The 13227-nt window shown below is 41.4% G+C and overlaps 1 protein-coding gene across 3 annotated transcripts in view; it reads left to right on the top strand.

Moving 5' to 3' along the window:
* LOC147731157 (neurabin-2-like) overlaps window positions 1-13227 on the top strand; it is a 681485-nt gene that overhangs the window by 426958 nt on the left and 241300 nt on the right. For all 3 annotated transcript variants that reach the window (XM_086956139.1, XM_086956141.1, XM_086956140.1), the window contains exons 11-12: window positions 2740-2891; window positions 7603-7927. In XM_086956139.1, the coding sequence (XP_086812265.1) occupies window positions 2740-2891; window positions 7603-7927 (477 nt within the window). The remainder of the gene's footprint in view (window positions 1-2739; window positions 2892-7602; window positions 7928-13227) is intronic.

The raw sequence follows: 13227 nt of genomic DNA, 5'->3' as shown, positions 1-13227 counted from the left end.
GGACCTAGATTCGGTTATCTCAGTCTTCCTCAAGAATGCATGGATCCATAGCATAAGCCTTTTATGCTGCCAAGTGGTAAATGATTGTCCATTACTGTCTAAGTACCTGAACCCTCTGAAACCTACAGTCCAAGAGATTCTCTATTATGTTCACTTAGAAAATCAGGCCTGGCTTGCACGTCTATTAGTCTGCACTTTCCCACTATTGTAGACTACATGAAAGAACAGGGAACACTTCTTTATTCAAAATCTGATTTATCAAAGCTTTCATGAAAGGATTCACATGGGTTATTGCACCCACAGTCCTACACACTCCAGTCTTGAACCTTAGATCCATGAGTCCTCCTTTTGAACCACTACCTTCAGACCTCATAAAGTTTCACTCTAGTAAGGTCTCCTTCCTTGTCGCTATTACATCCTTAAGTCATGTTAACAAGCTGCAGGCCCTCACTTTGCAGGAGCTTTTCTTCCAAGTTAATAACAATAGGGTTGTCCTTGGGATTAACCCCAAGTTCCTTCTCAAAGTGCTATTCCCTCTTTCAACTCCACCAAACCATAGAGCTCCTCGTCTTTTTCCCTCAGCCACAGTACCAGAAACGGCTCTTCAATCGTTCCTTCCCTCATGTATTGCATTGACAGACCCATTCCTTTCGCTGGATTCAGCGACTTTTTGTGGCTTTTGCCAAACTGCACAAATAGCCACGCTGTGGGGCAGGTATATGTCATGTCATGTCAAATATTCTTGTAGAGCGCACTTCTCACCGGAAGGTCTCAAGGCGCTTGCAGCAAAAAAAAAAAACAGCGACAACAGACAGCAGCTCTTGACCAGAAAACTGTTAACTTAGGAAAGAGCCAGGTTTTGAGGTTTTTACAAAAGCATTTGTGATCCAACATAGATAAAAGGTGTGATGGCAATTTGTTCCCTAGCATGGGGGCAAGGTAAGAAAAAGAGCGACTATCATTACGGGACGTACGTACACGCGGATGAACCAAATATGATTTGGTGTCGGACCTTAACGATCTCCTTGGTATGTACCATTGGAGTTTTTTTGCTTGATAGTTAGGGCCGGTGTCGTACATTATCTTATGAGTAAGACTTAGGATTTTAAAATGGCTTCTTTGTCGCACTGGGAGCCAGTGAAGATTTGTTAGGTTAGGGACAGAGGCAGATCTTGGGCGAAGGTCAAGAACCAATCTGGCTGCGGTATTCTGAAGGGCCAGAAGCTTGGAAAGCAAATCTTCATTAAATGCTGTGAACAGGGCATTGCCGTAATCAAGACGGCTAATGACTAAACCCTGCACCAAAGGTTTCCTTGCATCAATGGGTAGCCACTTGGAAGATTTTACGGAGATTGCACATAATCCTATAGCAGACACCTAAAACCTGGTTGACATGAGTTTTCATGGACAAAGAACGGTTGATTGTGATTCCTAGGTTGCGTACTGCTGACTTAGGAGAGGCACATGAACCTAATTCCGACGGCCACCAATCTTGCGACCAGAATTCCTCTGCTTTGCCAAATAAGATAATTTCAGTTTTGCTGCCATTTAGTTATAGCTTATTTCTACTCATCCAATTATTTATATAGATCATACAACTCTTGAAACAGGAGCGTGTGCCAACATAGTCCGAGCCACAAATAACAAGCAGTTGGCTATCGTCGGCATAAGACACGGTTTCAAAACCGGTTGATCTGATGATACTAGCTAGTGGTGTTAAATGCAAATTAAAAAGCATATGGCTGGGAATAGAGCCTTGCGGGACCCCAACAGTGATTGGACGACTACATGAGACTGAGTCAACATGAACGGTGGTAATAGCCGGATGGATGGTCAAGTGTATCCAAACCGGCTACATTAAGGCTAAAAACAACTTGCCTTCCCCTCCTAGGCTGCATTCCACAGGAAAGAAAAGAGCCGCTTTGACTTTCCTTGGAAATTTTCCCATAGCTGACATTTTTAAGGCAACTTCTTAGTCCACTCCACACATGTTCACAAAGCATTACTGAGTTGGTTTCCTAGCACACCAATGAGCTAGAGTTGGGCAAGCTGTTTTAACAACCTTGTTTCAATCTTCTGCAAATCCTCAGGATAACCATTGCTTAGCGGAGTACTGCTTGACAGGCAATGCAGAGCATATGTTTCTACTGCCAAAAATGCTACGTTTGGAATATGTTACTTACCCTGTAAGCATTTGTTGTTAGTGTGTTGTGCTCTCGATTCACATGCGCTCACCCACCTCCCCAGAAGCCTTTGGTTGTTACAGAGATTCTACATACTTATACTCTTTTTGTATACATTCTTGCATCATCACCAAACTGTCCTATCTACTGCTTCATCTCTACACTCACCTGCTGTGTTGAAAGCAATCTAACAATGGAGTAGGTGTCCATGCGCATTGCCAACTGAGGGAGGAGTCACTTTGTCATCACTCTGAAGACATCTTTGAATGAAAAGAAGTTTCAAACCCAAAGCTAGCTGTCATGATTATGCAGATAATTTTAATCTACAGCACTAAGCACTACAAGCAAATGATTACATGGTCACACATTCCTTTCTATATGTGTAGTATCAAATGCTGTTTTAGAGATGGCTTTCCTGCAATAGTCATTATTCTGACTTAACATGATGCAATGTTTTAAAATTCTGGATGATGAGCTCTTTAAATAAATTGTTCAGTGTTCTAGTTATTCTGTATGTGCTACTAAAGGCATTGTCAACATTTTTTTTTTCCTCCAGATTTTGATACATCTGTAGCGGAAACTGAACGGTTAGACACCAGTGCTCATAAAGCAAAAGCTCAACTTGCCCTTAAAGTAAAACGTCAGCGACCATCTCGAGTGAAACGAAAAGAATCCCTTGGAAGTGAAGAACCTATTTTGAGTAAAGAGGTATGGCTAATGTAAACATGGAATACATCTTTATGATGAAATGTGTGCTTGTTCTTGGCATAGAGAAATCAAACATGCAATATTGTATTTAACAGGGTGAGCTTGTGGAAAACGTTTATAGTAATATATTACCATAAGATGTAAATCTTTAACCAAAGCCCATGGTATTGTCATCTCTTGTTGATGTTGCATAGGTTGTTCTGAATCTTCCATAACATATTATTCTTCAGGTTGCACCAAAGATTGGTAGATGTGTTACCCTTTATTCAAAGAGAATATCCTATGTTCAGTCTCCTCATTCTCCTCACTCTGTTCGTCAGAGGCGTGATATTTTATATGTAACTGAGATGGACTATACGCATAAGGACCTTCATTGTCAAAAATGAGCTGTGGTGGATAAGGAGACACCTTGTTAGGGGAAGCATTTTGTGGTTTTAAAGTACCTGCAATACTTGCATCAAAAATCAAAGTTATTCTGGAACCCTTTGGAGTTCACAGTATTTCCTGTTTTAATTGTTATTGTCTTTGTTGATGGTGTTGTGCCATTGTCGTAGTCCTGCAGTTTTTATTGAAGATTTGATATCTGCAGCCATCGTTAATGGTATTTTGGTTAATGATATTTTCGACTAAGACGTTAATGTTCTCTTGGTCAACAATGTTCACGTTGATGTCTTTGTCGTCACCGTCAACCTCTTTAAATATATTACCGTCAACGTTATCTTCACTGATGACCTCCTAGATGGCGTAGTCGTTGATTCAGTTGTGGACGGTGCTCCCGTCAACACTGCTCCTGTCAACTGAGATTGTCATCGATGATGACTTTTTCCATGGATGATGTTGTTGACTCTCCGCTTTTGCCGACGAGAATGTTGTTGACAATGATGAAGATTCTCTCTTTGACGCTGGCAAAGATGATGATTGCTTTGTTGGTTGGTGGTTCCGTAGTCAGCTTCCTTTTCGTAGGACATAGAGGTTCAGATGAAATTTTTTACCAGTTTTCTGACCGGATTCTTTTAGTCTTGGCTGCGAATCCTGAGGAAGTAGCCTCCTCACTTGAAGATTTTTCATGCACCTTTCTGTGAGGTTCTCCTTCAGATTGTTCCTGTGAAGAACGCCCAGGGCTGGCAATAAGTTCTTTTGAAATATTTTGAAGAGATTTCCTCCTCTACCTCTGAGGTATAAATATCTTCTGATTTCGACTTTTGCATACACAATAACAATGTTGCCTCTTAATCCTTCAGTGTTTTTGTAGAAAATGTTCCTCAATGTTACTTTCTTTGTCTTTATGAGCCAGATAAATACAATATATGCACTCTTTATGCAGCCCTTCAAAGGGACGTTTATTTTTACCTCAAACTATTACATGGCCTATTTAGGCTTTTTTGGGTCACCTTAAACTTAGTCTGATCCGTAGATGTTATAGAATCCTAAATGAAAATGTACGGAAATATTCATTTATCTGACTGAGTAAGCAGTGCTTAAAGAAACTCCTTTCACACATGATCTGCAGTAGACATCTGAATTTGCTAGCCTGAGTATGGAGAGGTGTGTAAGGTGCTTGTTTCTGATTGATTGAGTTTGCGTGTTTTATAATGATGTAGATTTGCTACTTCTGTGGCTATGTTAAAGCTAGTGGTGTATATTTAACATTGTGCTGCTTATTATGTATGTTTAGTAGGGGACTACCAACTCGACGACTGTGATGGTTCAATCTTTCTAATGTATGAAAATGCCAATACTGCAGAACTTCAGTACAGGTAAGTAACTGTTTTCTTCTGTCAGTACTTTTGTCTTTAAAGAGATTGTGCACAGCACGGAGCAAACTCTCCGCAGCTAAAATTAGACCGTCTCCCAGTGGTGTTTTATTTTCTTCACTTTCTTACTGTTGTACCCAGTTGGCTTTTTCCAGAAACAGAGAAGCTAATAAAGAAAATCCCCACACCATCCGTAGAACCTTTTTTTCTAGTGTTGTCTATCTGTGGCTCTAGTTCAGTCTGTAGATCTATCATTTGTAGGAATTCTTTTTGACCTTTTCCACTGCTGAGTTACCCATATTAGCCTATATAATCCACAGAAAGTTGAGGTATTACCTGTGGCCAATGAGGACAACAAAAAGGTTGAGATGGGTGCTTGAATTACTCTCTGCCACTGAGATTTACTCTGCGCTTTGTTGCATTTCAGTCTTTGGGTATTTGTTTACCTGTTGTTTACCTGTTTGACACTGCCAGTCTTTCCCTGGCAGTCCGAACAGGAAAAAGTATCAACAACCTAATATCAGCCATGATGTCAGTCCAAGTTTTCCACCTGCAGAGTTATTGGAGGCTCTACGTGTAAAAAATTGACATTCCTGCTTAAAGAGTGCAGGGGAACAGTCAATTTGGCAAACTGGGTATTCTGTCTTATTTGTGGCAAAGTTCCTTTTCCACTAAACTCCTCCATATGAGACCCATTGTTTTACACATAATCATCATTGGCTATAAATGATAAGATGGTGCCTAGCATGGGACTCTAGGAGAGTTTAAAGTTGTGAAGCTATTGTTACATGTCTATAGCTAGTTTCTAGTACGGTGCCCTCAAAGGTTACAAACTTTAACCCATCTAGTCTTCTATGGGTGCTTTATTGGGCAGGACAGTCTGTGGCAGGATATAGTGGCTAGAATCCTCCAAGGTACAAGCTGCACAGGGTTGTTGTGGACAGTGTGGGTTTTGTAGGGGGTTTCAGCATGGGCCAATCAAGGAAACAACCTTGGGACTTCTGGACAGGCAAGGAGAATGAAGTGGCAGGTGTAATGGAGTGAAGTCTTGGGACTGGTGTGTGAACTGGCAGACCACATTCTGCTGTAATTGACATTCAAAAGTACTAACTTGATAAGCTTCCCACATTGTCAAGGTATCACAGTTAAAAACATGAAGAGAAGTTGCAAGTTGATTGACTTCATAACTTCACACATCTCCTACTTTCGACATGAGCAGCTGCAGTCATGCACTGCTCAAGGCTCTCTTCTTCCTCGTCTGTGACTGCTATCCCTCCATTTGTGGTTTACCCCAAGGAGTGGGGCATGGAATGGAATGGAATGGAACGGAATGGGATTTATAAAGCGCGTGGCTACCCGGGGGCGCCTCAGCGCTGCGGATTTAGCCAGAGAATAAATTAGTTTTACGGGAAAGGCCAGGTTTTCAGGAGCTTGCGGAATTTTAATAGGTTGGTAAGGAGAAGGGAGTTCTGGAGGCGTTGTAGGAGAAGAGGAGCCCCCGACAGCGCCTTCTTAATTCTGGGAGTGTCGGCTAAGTGGAGATGGGCAGAACAAAGCTTTCTATTGGCTTTGTACGGTTTAATCAGAGCTCTGTGGATTGGGGACCCTTGCCCTGACGGATTTTGTGTGTAATACAGAGGGTCTTGAAGTTAATTCTCTCCTGAGTTGGGAGCCAGTAGAGTGTTAACTTCAAGTCCCTCTGTATTACCAAATCATGACTGCTTCTATAGCCTGTGGTGCCTTTTGCTGCTGCTCTTGACTGCAACCTTTGCATCACCCTCCCCTCCCGTTACCACACCATTCCCCCTCTCCATTTTTGGGTACCACTGTGGTCCCCCTATACGCAGCCGCTCTGGACCACAATAGTTAAAGTTCATTGGAACACTCCAACTTGAAGCCTTGCCTCATATAACCCTCCTGTTGCACTGCCTCACACCTGACCTTCAGTTAGGCAACCTGACCTTGAGCACGGCAGCTGTGCAATCCATTATGAAAAGTAACGACATGCCGACATGTGCTGGTAAAAGAATGAAAACTAGTCAGCTGATCCATTTGACTTACTGCACAAACCAAAAACATGAAAATGTTTAGGGGCCCTCCTATCTTGGTTCTCCTTCTACTAGGTGCATGTAAATGTCTCCTTGCAAACAAAGGCAATTAATTTGGTCACACTTCCTTTGCAGTTGAGTCAACAAAGAATGTTGAAGAGAAATATACTTCTAAAAACAATTGACCTGAATAAGTTTTTTCTTTTTACGAAAAGATATGACTGAAAAATATTTTGCATTGCACCTGATTGTGCTTAGTGCTGACTCTACCTAAGATATTACTCCACACCAACCTCCTTCAGGAGTAAGCGGAGGCCATTCAGCCTTGCTACACCCATAAAGTCAAAGCCTAAAAAGGGATAGACTTGCCAATTCAGTAAGCTTGCAGTGGTTTCTGGTTTCTCTTGTTGTCAGGACAACCAGCAATACTTGCCAAAGCCTGGAGAACTCTGCCATCATGTCTTGTGTAAGGTTTGTATGCCACTGAATTATTTTAAACAGCAGTTTAGCACTAACCTAAAATGAATAAGATGGCACTGATTGTGATATTCAGCTCAATCTGATGCATTTCTGTAATTTGATGGTTTTGTTCCTTTTCTTTTAATGGTATCCTTGTGTTTCTTGATATTTTCTCCTCACAAGCTACTCTATATCCTCTCCAATAATTAGCTGTCATCTTTTTATTCTCTAAAATGCTGTCCTTGACTGGCTTTTATAGGCTAGGATTTGGGCAACTCTGTGAGCATACTGTTGGTAAGAGTTAGGGTTTTATTGCCAATACTCACAATTAAAGGAAGTTCTTCTGCAGCCAGTCGTTAATGGAGAGTCAACACGAGAATACAATATGATAATTAAGAGAAATGGCATATCTAGTAGTATTTTTAATCCAAAATAAATGTCTTTTCGCAGGATGAAGTTGCTGATTATATTGCACAAAAGGTTGACCTCTGCACATCATATGAAGTGCAGACGCTAGAGCCATCAGAAGATCCTTGTGACTCTACCTTCCATGAAGCAGATAATCAAAGCATTGAAACGACTGAACCCTCTGGAAGCTTAGGAAGCTTGTTGGATTCCAGTCCTTCTACTTCTGTTCAGTCATCTCCTATTCACAAATCTGAGGTTGAGAGCCGCACAAGTACAGTTCAGTCTCCAAGTGCAACCACAAGCTCTTCTTCCAAATCTACAAATATCAAACCGAGCGAATCAAAAGGCAAAGTAAAAGAAAAGCATGGTTAGTGCTGCTCATATTTATATATTATTTGTCTTGCATTAAAAAAAAATTTAAACTTTTTAAACAAAAAAAATTTACTTTGTTTAGTAGCTCCTTATCTAATGGTTTTGTTGTTTAGAACAAAGGTAGGCTTGTTATTTTTACTCATAATCCCTTTTAGTATCAGCTGTGGAAGCCTTGTGGCTAGCAGTGAAACCGAACAGAGAATGTTCCTCCATTACAACCATTGTTACCTAGTTTTTTACTTTTTCGCTCAGTTGACTCCACCAAGTCAATGTGTTTTTATTGGCTGGATTAACAGTGCAACTGGCGCCCGAGAATTATATGCTCATCACGAGAGGTGCTTTGACTGTGCCCACATGTTGGGAGACAGGGTACATATTTTCATTTGGCAGAAGTTGTGTACTTCCACAAAAAGTGCTCACACTCCACACAGCTGTGATCTTATTTATCTGTCCACCTGAGTTTGAGCTTTCCAGGTCGCACACATGACATTGGAATGCTATTGAAGTGTTGTGGATGACCAGATAATTTGTTCTGGTAAAGCACCATACACGAGAGAAGGTAAGTCATTAACCTATATGGATCTTTAGGTTTGGTTGGACAGTGTAACTATTGCCTCACCTTTTAACTAACACCAATGTTATTCTACAGTTCTTTGCTTCCTCACAAATACATATCAATTCCCATGCAACTTTCTTCTAATCCTTCACATTACCATAAAACATTCCTTTAAAACCATACCTATGGGTATTGCCGATACTTGTTAGCTTAATCTTAGTTAACAGGTAAGGGAAATGGATGTAGTTTGCCTTTTACTATGCACTTGTTGTTTCATTCATTTTGGTGCTTTAAAATAAATGTGCGCGTTTATATTTGTGTGTGTGTGTGTATATATATATAATGTGTGTATATATATGTATATGTGTGTGTGTATATGAATGTATGTGTATAGGTGTGTGTGTGTATATGTGTATGTATGTATGTAAGTGTGCATATAAGCGTCTCAGACACTTGGGCAAATAAAGGATTGACGAGCACGAAATTTGGGTCTGTGTCCTGTTTGAATATATATATATTCCCACACAACAAGAAGCGCATCACGGACTGCAAAGGAAAGTGCTGTAGGTTTCAATAAATTCCTACCTGTTTTTGAATCCGGAGCTGTGTCCCGCTTACTTTCAACGGAGGGTGAGCATTGGATTTTGTATGTTTCCGGTTGGCTGAGACCGGTGGGGGCACGCACTCTCGGTCAGGAGCACCGCACCATTACAGCAAAACAAACTTGGACAGTACGAGGAGTACAAGGTGCGGCGCCCCCCCAGCGAAGACATTGCCCGCGGGTGATTGGTTTCCGCTATGGGGAGAGAGGAGGTGGCATTGCGCTACCCGATAGGATGAAAACGCAGGTGGTGACGGAACATCACTTTCCTGGCTGCATTGCTAGGATGTATGGAGCAGTGCCGAGGGAAGGGGACATCCCGAGAGGTTGTTTGGAACTCCGCTATTAAGCAGGGAATCCACACTGGACTACACATCCCAAGATGCAATCCGCCAGGCGCTACAGCGCTAACACCTGCAGATGGGAGGAGGAGCCGTGAGACCGCCCTAGAGGGAGGGGTCCCCCCATTGAGGTGCAGGACTGTCCTAAAAGGAGTGGTCAGCGATCCGAAGCCCACACGAATTGCCAGCAGCCTGTGACATCGGCACTGAAGACGGCCAAGACGGCCAGAAACGCGTCTGCCCACACAACAAGAAGCGCATCACGGACTGCAAAGGAAAGTGCTGTAGGTTTCAATAAATTCCTACCTGTTTTTGAATCCGGAGCTGTGTCCCGCTTACTTTCAACGGAGGGTGAGCATTGGATTTATATATATATATATATATATATATATATATATATATATATATATATATATATATATATATATATATATATATATATATATATATATATATATATATATATATATATATATATCCATATCCATCCTACTGGCAGTCGCCAGTAGATAGTAATAGTTAGGATCTTGTTTCTATTCAAACTCATTTTTTCTTTTGCCAATATCTTTGGCGCCCTTTGACGATTCTTAGCGAAATTTTCAAAACTAATGGCCCTCTCAATTCAGCTGCTGTTGAAAGTTTTGAGATGATTCGTTAAGCAGGGGCAGAGAAAAAGGGGGTTTCCCAATACACATTTTCTCCATGTTAATTTCCATAGGAAACTTTAGACACGGCTACAGCCCGAAGTGCTGAACGGAATTACACCAAATTTGGGGGGAAATTAGCTCTTGGTCCAAAAAGCTCTATTGTGGTGTAAATCCGTTCAGTAGTTCCTTAGAAATTTCAATATTTCTCAGAAATAACTGAGGCCGCGGATGATTCGCAAACCCTCCCGATCTCGTGCTGGAGATCTGTTTGGCTGCCAACAGTTCCAACCAGGAAGTGTTGGCATCCATGTTGTGACTCAGTTGAACCGAGTCACGATAAAAAAGATAAAAAAACATTTTTAAAAACATGAAAAGGGGACATCTGTTACCTCCAGTAAGCCCCACACAGTGGGATTGCTGAGAGGTGGTAGGACGCCACGCCTCTTTTTACACCACTCTGCTAACGAGCCTCTTGGCTCACTGCTAGTGGGGTGATGAGGTCCTCCTGAGGACCTCAGGACGCGCCACTAGGCGCATTTGCAGAGTGTTGTAGAATGGTGCATGGCCTGTGACCACCTCTCAGCAATTAAGGTGTGTGGGACGTACTGGAGGTAACCGGTAGGCTAGTTGTTCCCTAAGGACCCCCAGCAACAAAGGGGACTTCATCTCCCAACCAAGTGAACGCCAGGAGGTGCGTTTGCAGATTGGTGGACAAAGGTGGGCAAGACCTGGTATCACAGCTCAGAAATCCTGCTGTGTGTAACTTACTGGAGGTAATATATGGGGTAGTTGGCCCCCAAGGACATCCTTGGCGGCCACCTACCCCTTCTGTTAGGTGGAGATTGTGCTCTCCGCTTAAATGTTAGAGTGAACAAGCCTAATCCTTCTGAGGATAATAAGCGTGCTACGCTCGTTAAATGCCTGCCTAGCATGAGTCTGAAATAAATACTGTGGCCAGGTGTAGCGGTGACCTGGACTCAAGCGTGCACTGCTTTATGTGTTATACTTCAATGGTATTAAACATATATTTCCAACTAGTGAGTATTCAGATCGCTGTGTTTATTTTTACGAATTATTCTTGGTTGTTTTTCACACAACATATAAACAACAACTTGCGTTGAACAATAAAGTTGATGAACAGTTAAACTATCACTGTCAATATTTACAATCACTCCATGAAAGTTATAATCGCCCAATGTATTTCAGGATGGGCAGTCCCTTCGTCAGGGGAAAACCTGTTAATACAAACAAAAAAAGGCAAATCATGCATTTAAATGGTTCAACCAACAGCCGCAAAGAAGAAGTTGCATCCAAATTCTAAAAGTACACCAGTTTAATGAATTCATGCAAAAGTGAAGACTGCGCTATTTTTAAGCTCTGCACACCAACATGGTGTTTAATATTCACACCAGAAATGGGTTCAAAAGTGCTTCCACCACCTAAAAAGACCATCTTACTAAGACTCCACGATATACCAGCAAATGGGGGAAAGGACGCGCACTTATACATGCCAAACTTGCACATGAAGTCCACTGATTCAAAATCCTTGTGGGGCTACGTAACATGCCATATCTGAAAACAACATGATTGACAATCTGTAAACTAAGGACTTTAATATACTCGATGTATACTAATCAGTTCATGCGTGAACGGTCCTTACCGGCTGCCAGTACTCATGAGGCTTCCTGGTAATCTACGCAAGTCAAACGAAGCCGCAAAGCAAGGTGGTGTGTCAATCTGTGGAAAGAAGCCTCAGTTATAAAATTGCACACGTATGCCAACATACCAACATCCCAACCTCCGCAATCTGCTAAATCTTACCGGAAATTGGGTCAAGTTTGTGACAAGTCCACAACGATACAAAGTTTACCAAGTAATGCCATATACTGAATTTGAAACCGAATAAATCTTGCAAGACCATCAGCTGAGTAGACAACAGAGCGCCATTTTGTATGGTATACTCAAGAATGACAGGACAATGGTCCCGTTTATTACAAACTTCCAAGAACACTGTACAATCAATACTCAACATCTTGATGTTTCGCTAAAGAACCAGTGGGTCAACATCCTTACTCATTTGGAGCGACCATCTTGAAGCAGTACGATCCTGTGCAAATAAAGAAACCTAAGACGCTCAACTTATGTGAGTGAACATACACATGCTGCGGTGATCAGGGTAGCTAAAAATTAGTAATGTCACAAGATTTGTTGAATTTTGCACAGAATACTGGCTGGAAAGCAGACATGTCTCAAGTTAACACCATGAGCATCCCAATTTCAGATTTGATATTCAATACATACAACGGAAGTTGATCTTTCAATTATAATAAAACAATACACATCAAATATTCTTAGGTGACAATGTGTGCTTAGTAACATGCTAAATTTCAAGCGCCCCTGTGTGGTGGTATGTAACTAAGGTGTAACCATGTGGATGTGATGTCACCTACTGACTTAGAGGAAGCATGCCATTTAGAATTTATCATTGAGGCCTTATTGCATAAGAGTATTTAATTTCTTGATCCAAAATTCCTCGCTTTGCAGTAGTCTCTTGGAGTTGTCCATTCCCTCAAGCTTTGGTACCTGTTCCATGATTTGGAATTTTAATTGGGCAATGGTATGGTGACATTCTTCCCAATGTGTTGCCACGCTTGAGTTAGGATTCTTATTCCTGATCTTACTTTTGTGTTCTGCCAAGCGTGTCTTGATCTTGCTTTGTTTTCCCCACATAGAGTAGACCTCAGGGACATTTACCACGTTTGTGGAATTGCAGTCGGTGGATTAAGTCAATTTGATCCGTTCACCTGTTCTGGGGTGTAATAAATTGTCTCCTAAAATAACATTATTGCAATGAATGCAATTCCAGCATTTCATAGTACCTCCTTCTTCTTTGTTAGAATTTCCTTAAGATTCCTCGCCCTTGGAAAGGGGAAGAATGTTTTCTCTTTGAAAAAAACATGAAAATCTGGCTCTTCTTCTAGAAGTTCCCATCTATTACAAATTATCTTTTTAACCATGCTAAAAACTGTTGAATATTTTGAAACAAACACTGCCCTACTGGACTCCTTTTTAGGTTGTTTTTCAAGGAAATGCTCTTTAGTGTGAGATATGGCTCGTACTTTGTTTCTCTCCAATATTACAATAGGGTAC

This window comes from Lissotriton vulgaris, chromosome 2_1 (genome assembly GCF_964263255.1).
Source record: "Lissotriton vulgaris chromosome 2_1, aLisVul1.2, whole genome shotgun sequence".
NCBI lineage: Eukaryota > Metazoa > Chordata > Amphibia > Caudata > Salamandridae > Lissotriton > Lissotriton vulgaris.
This window is presented reverse-complemented; position numbering and strand designations above follow the sequence as displayed.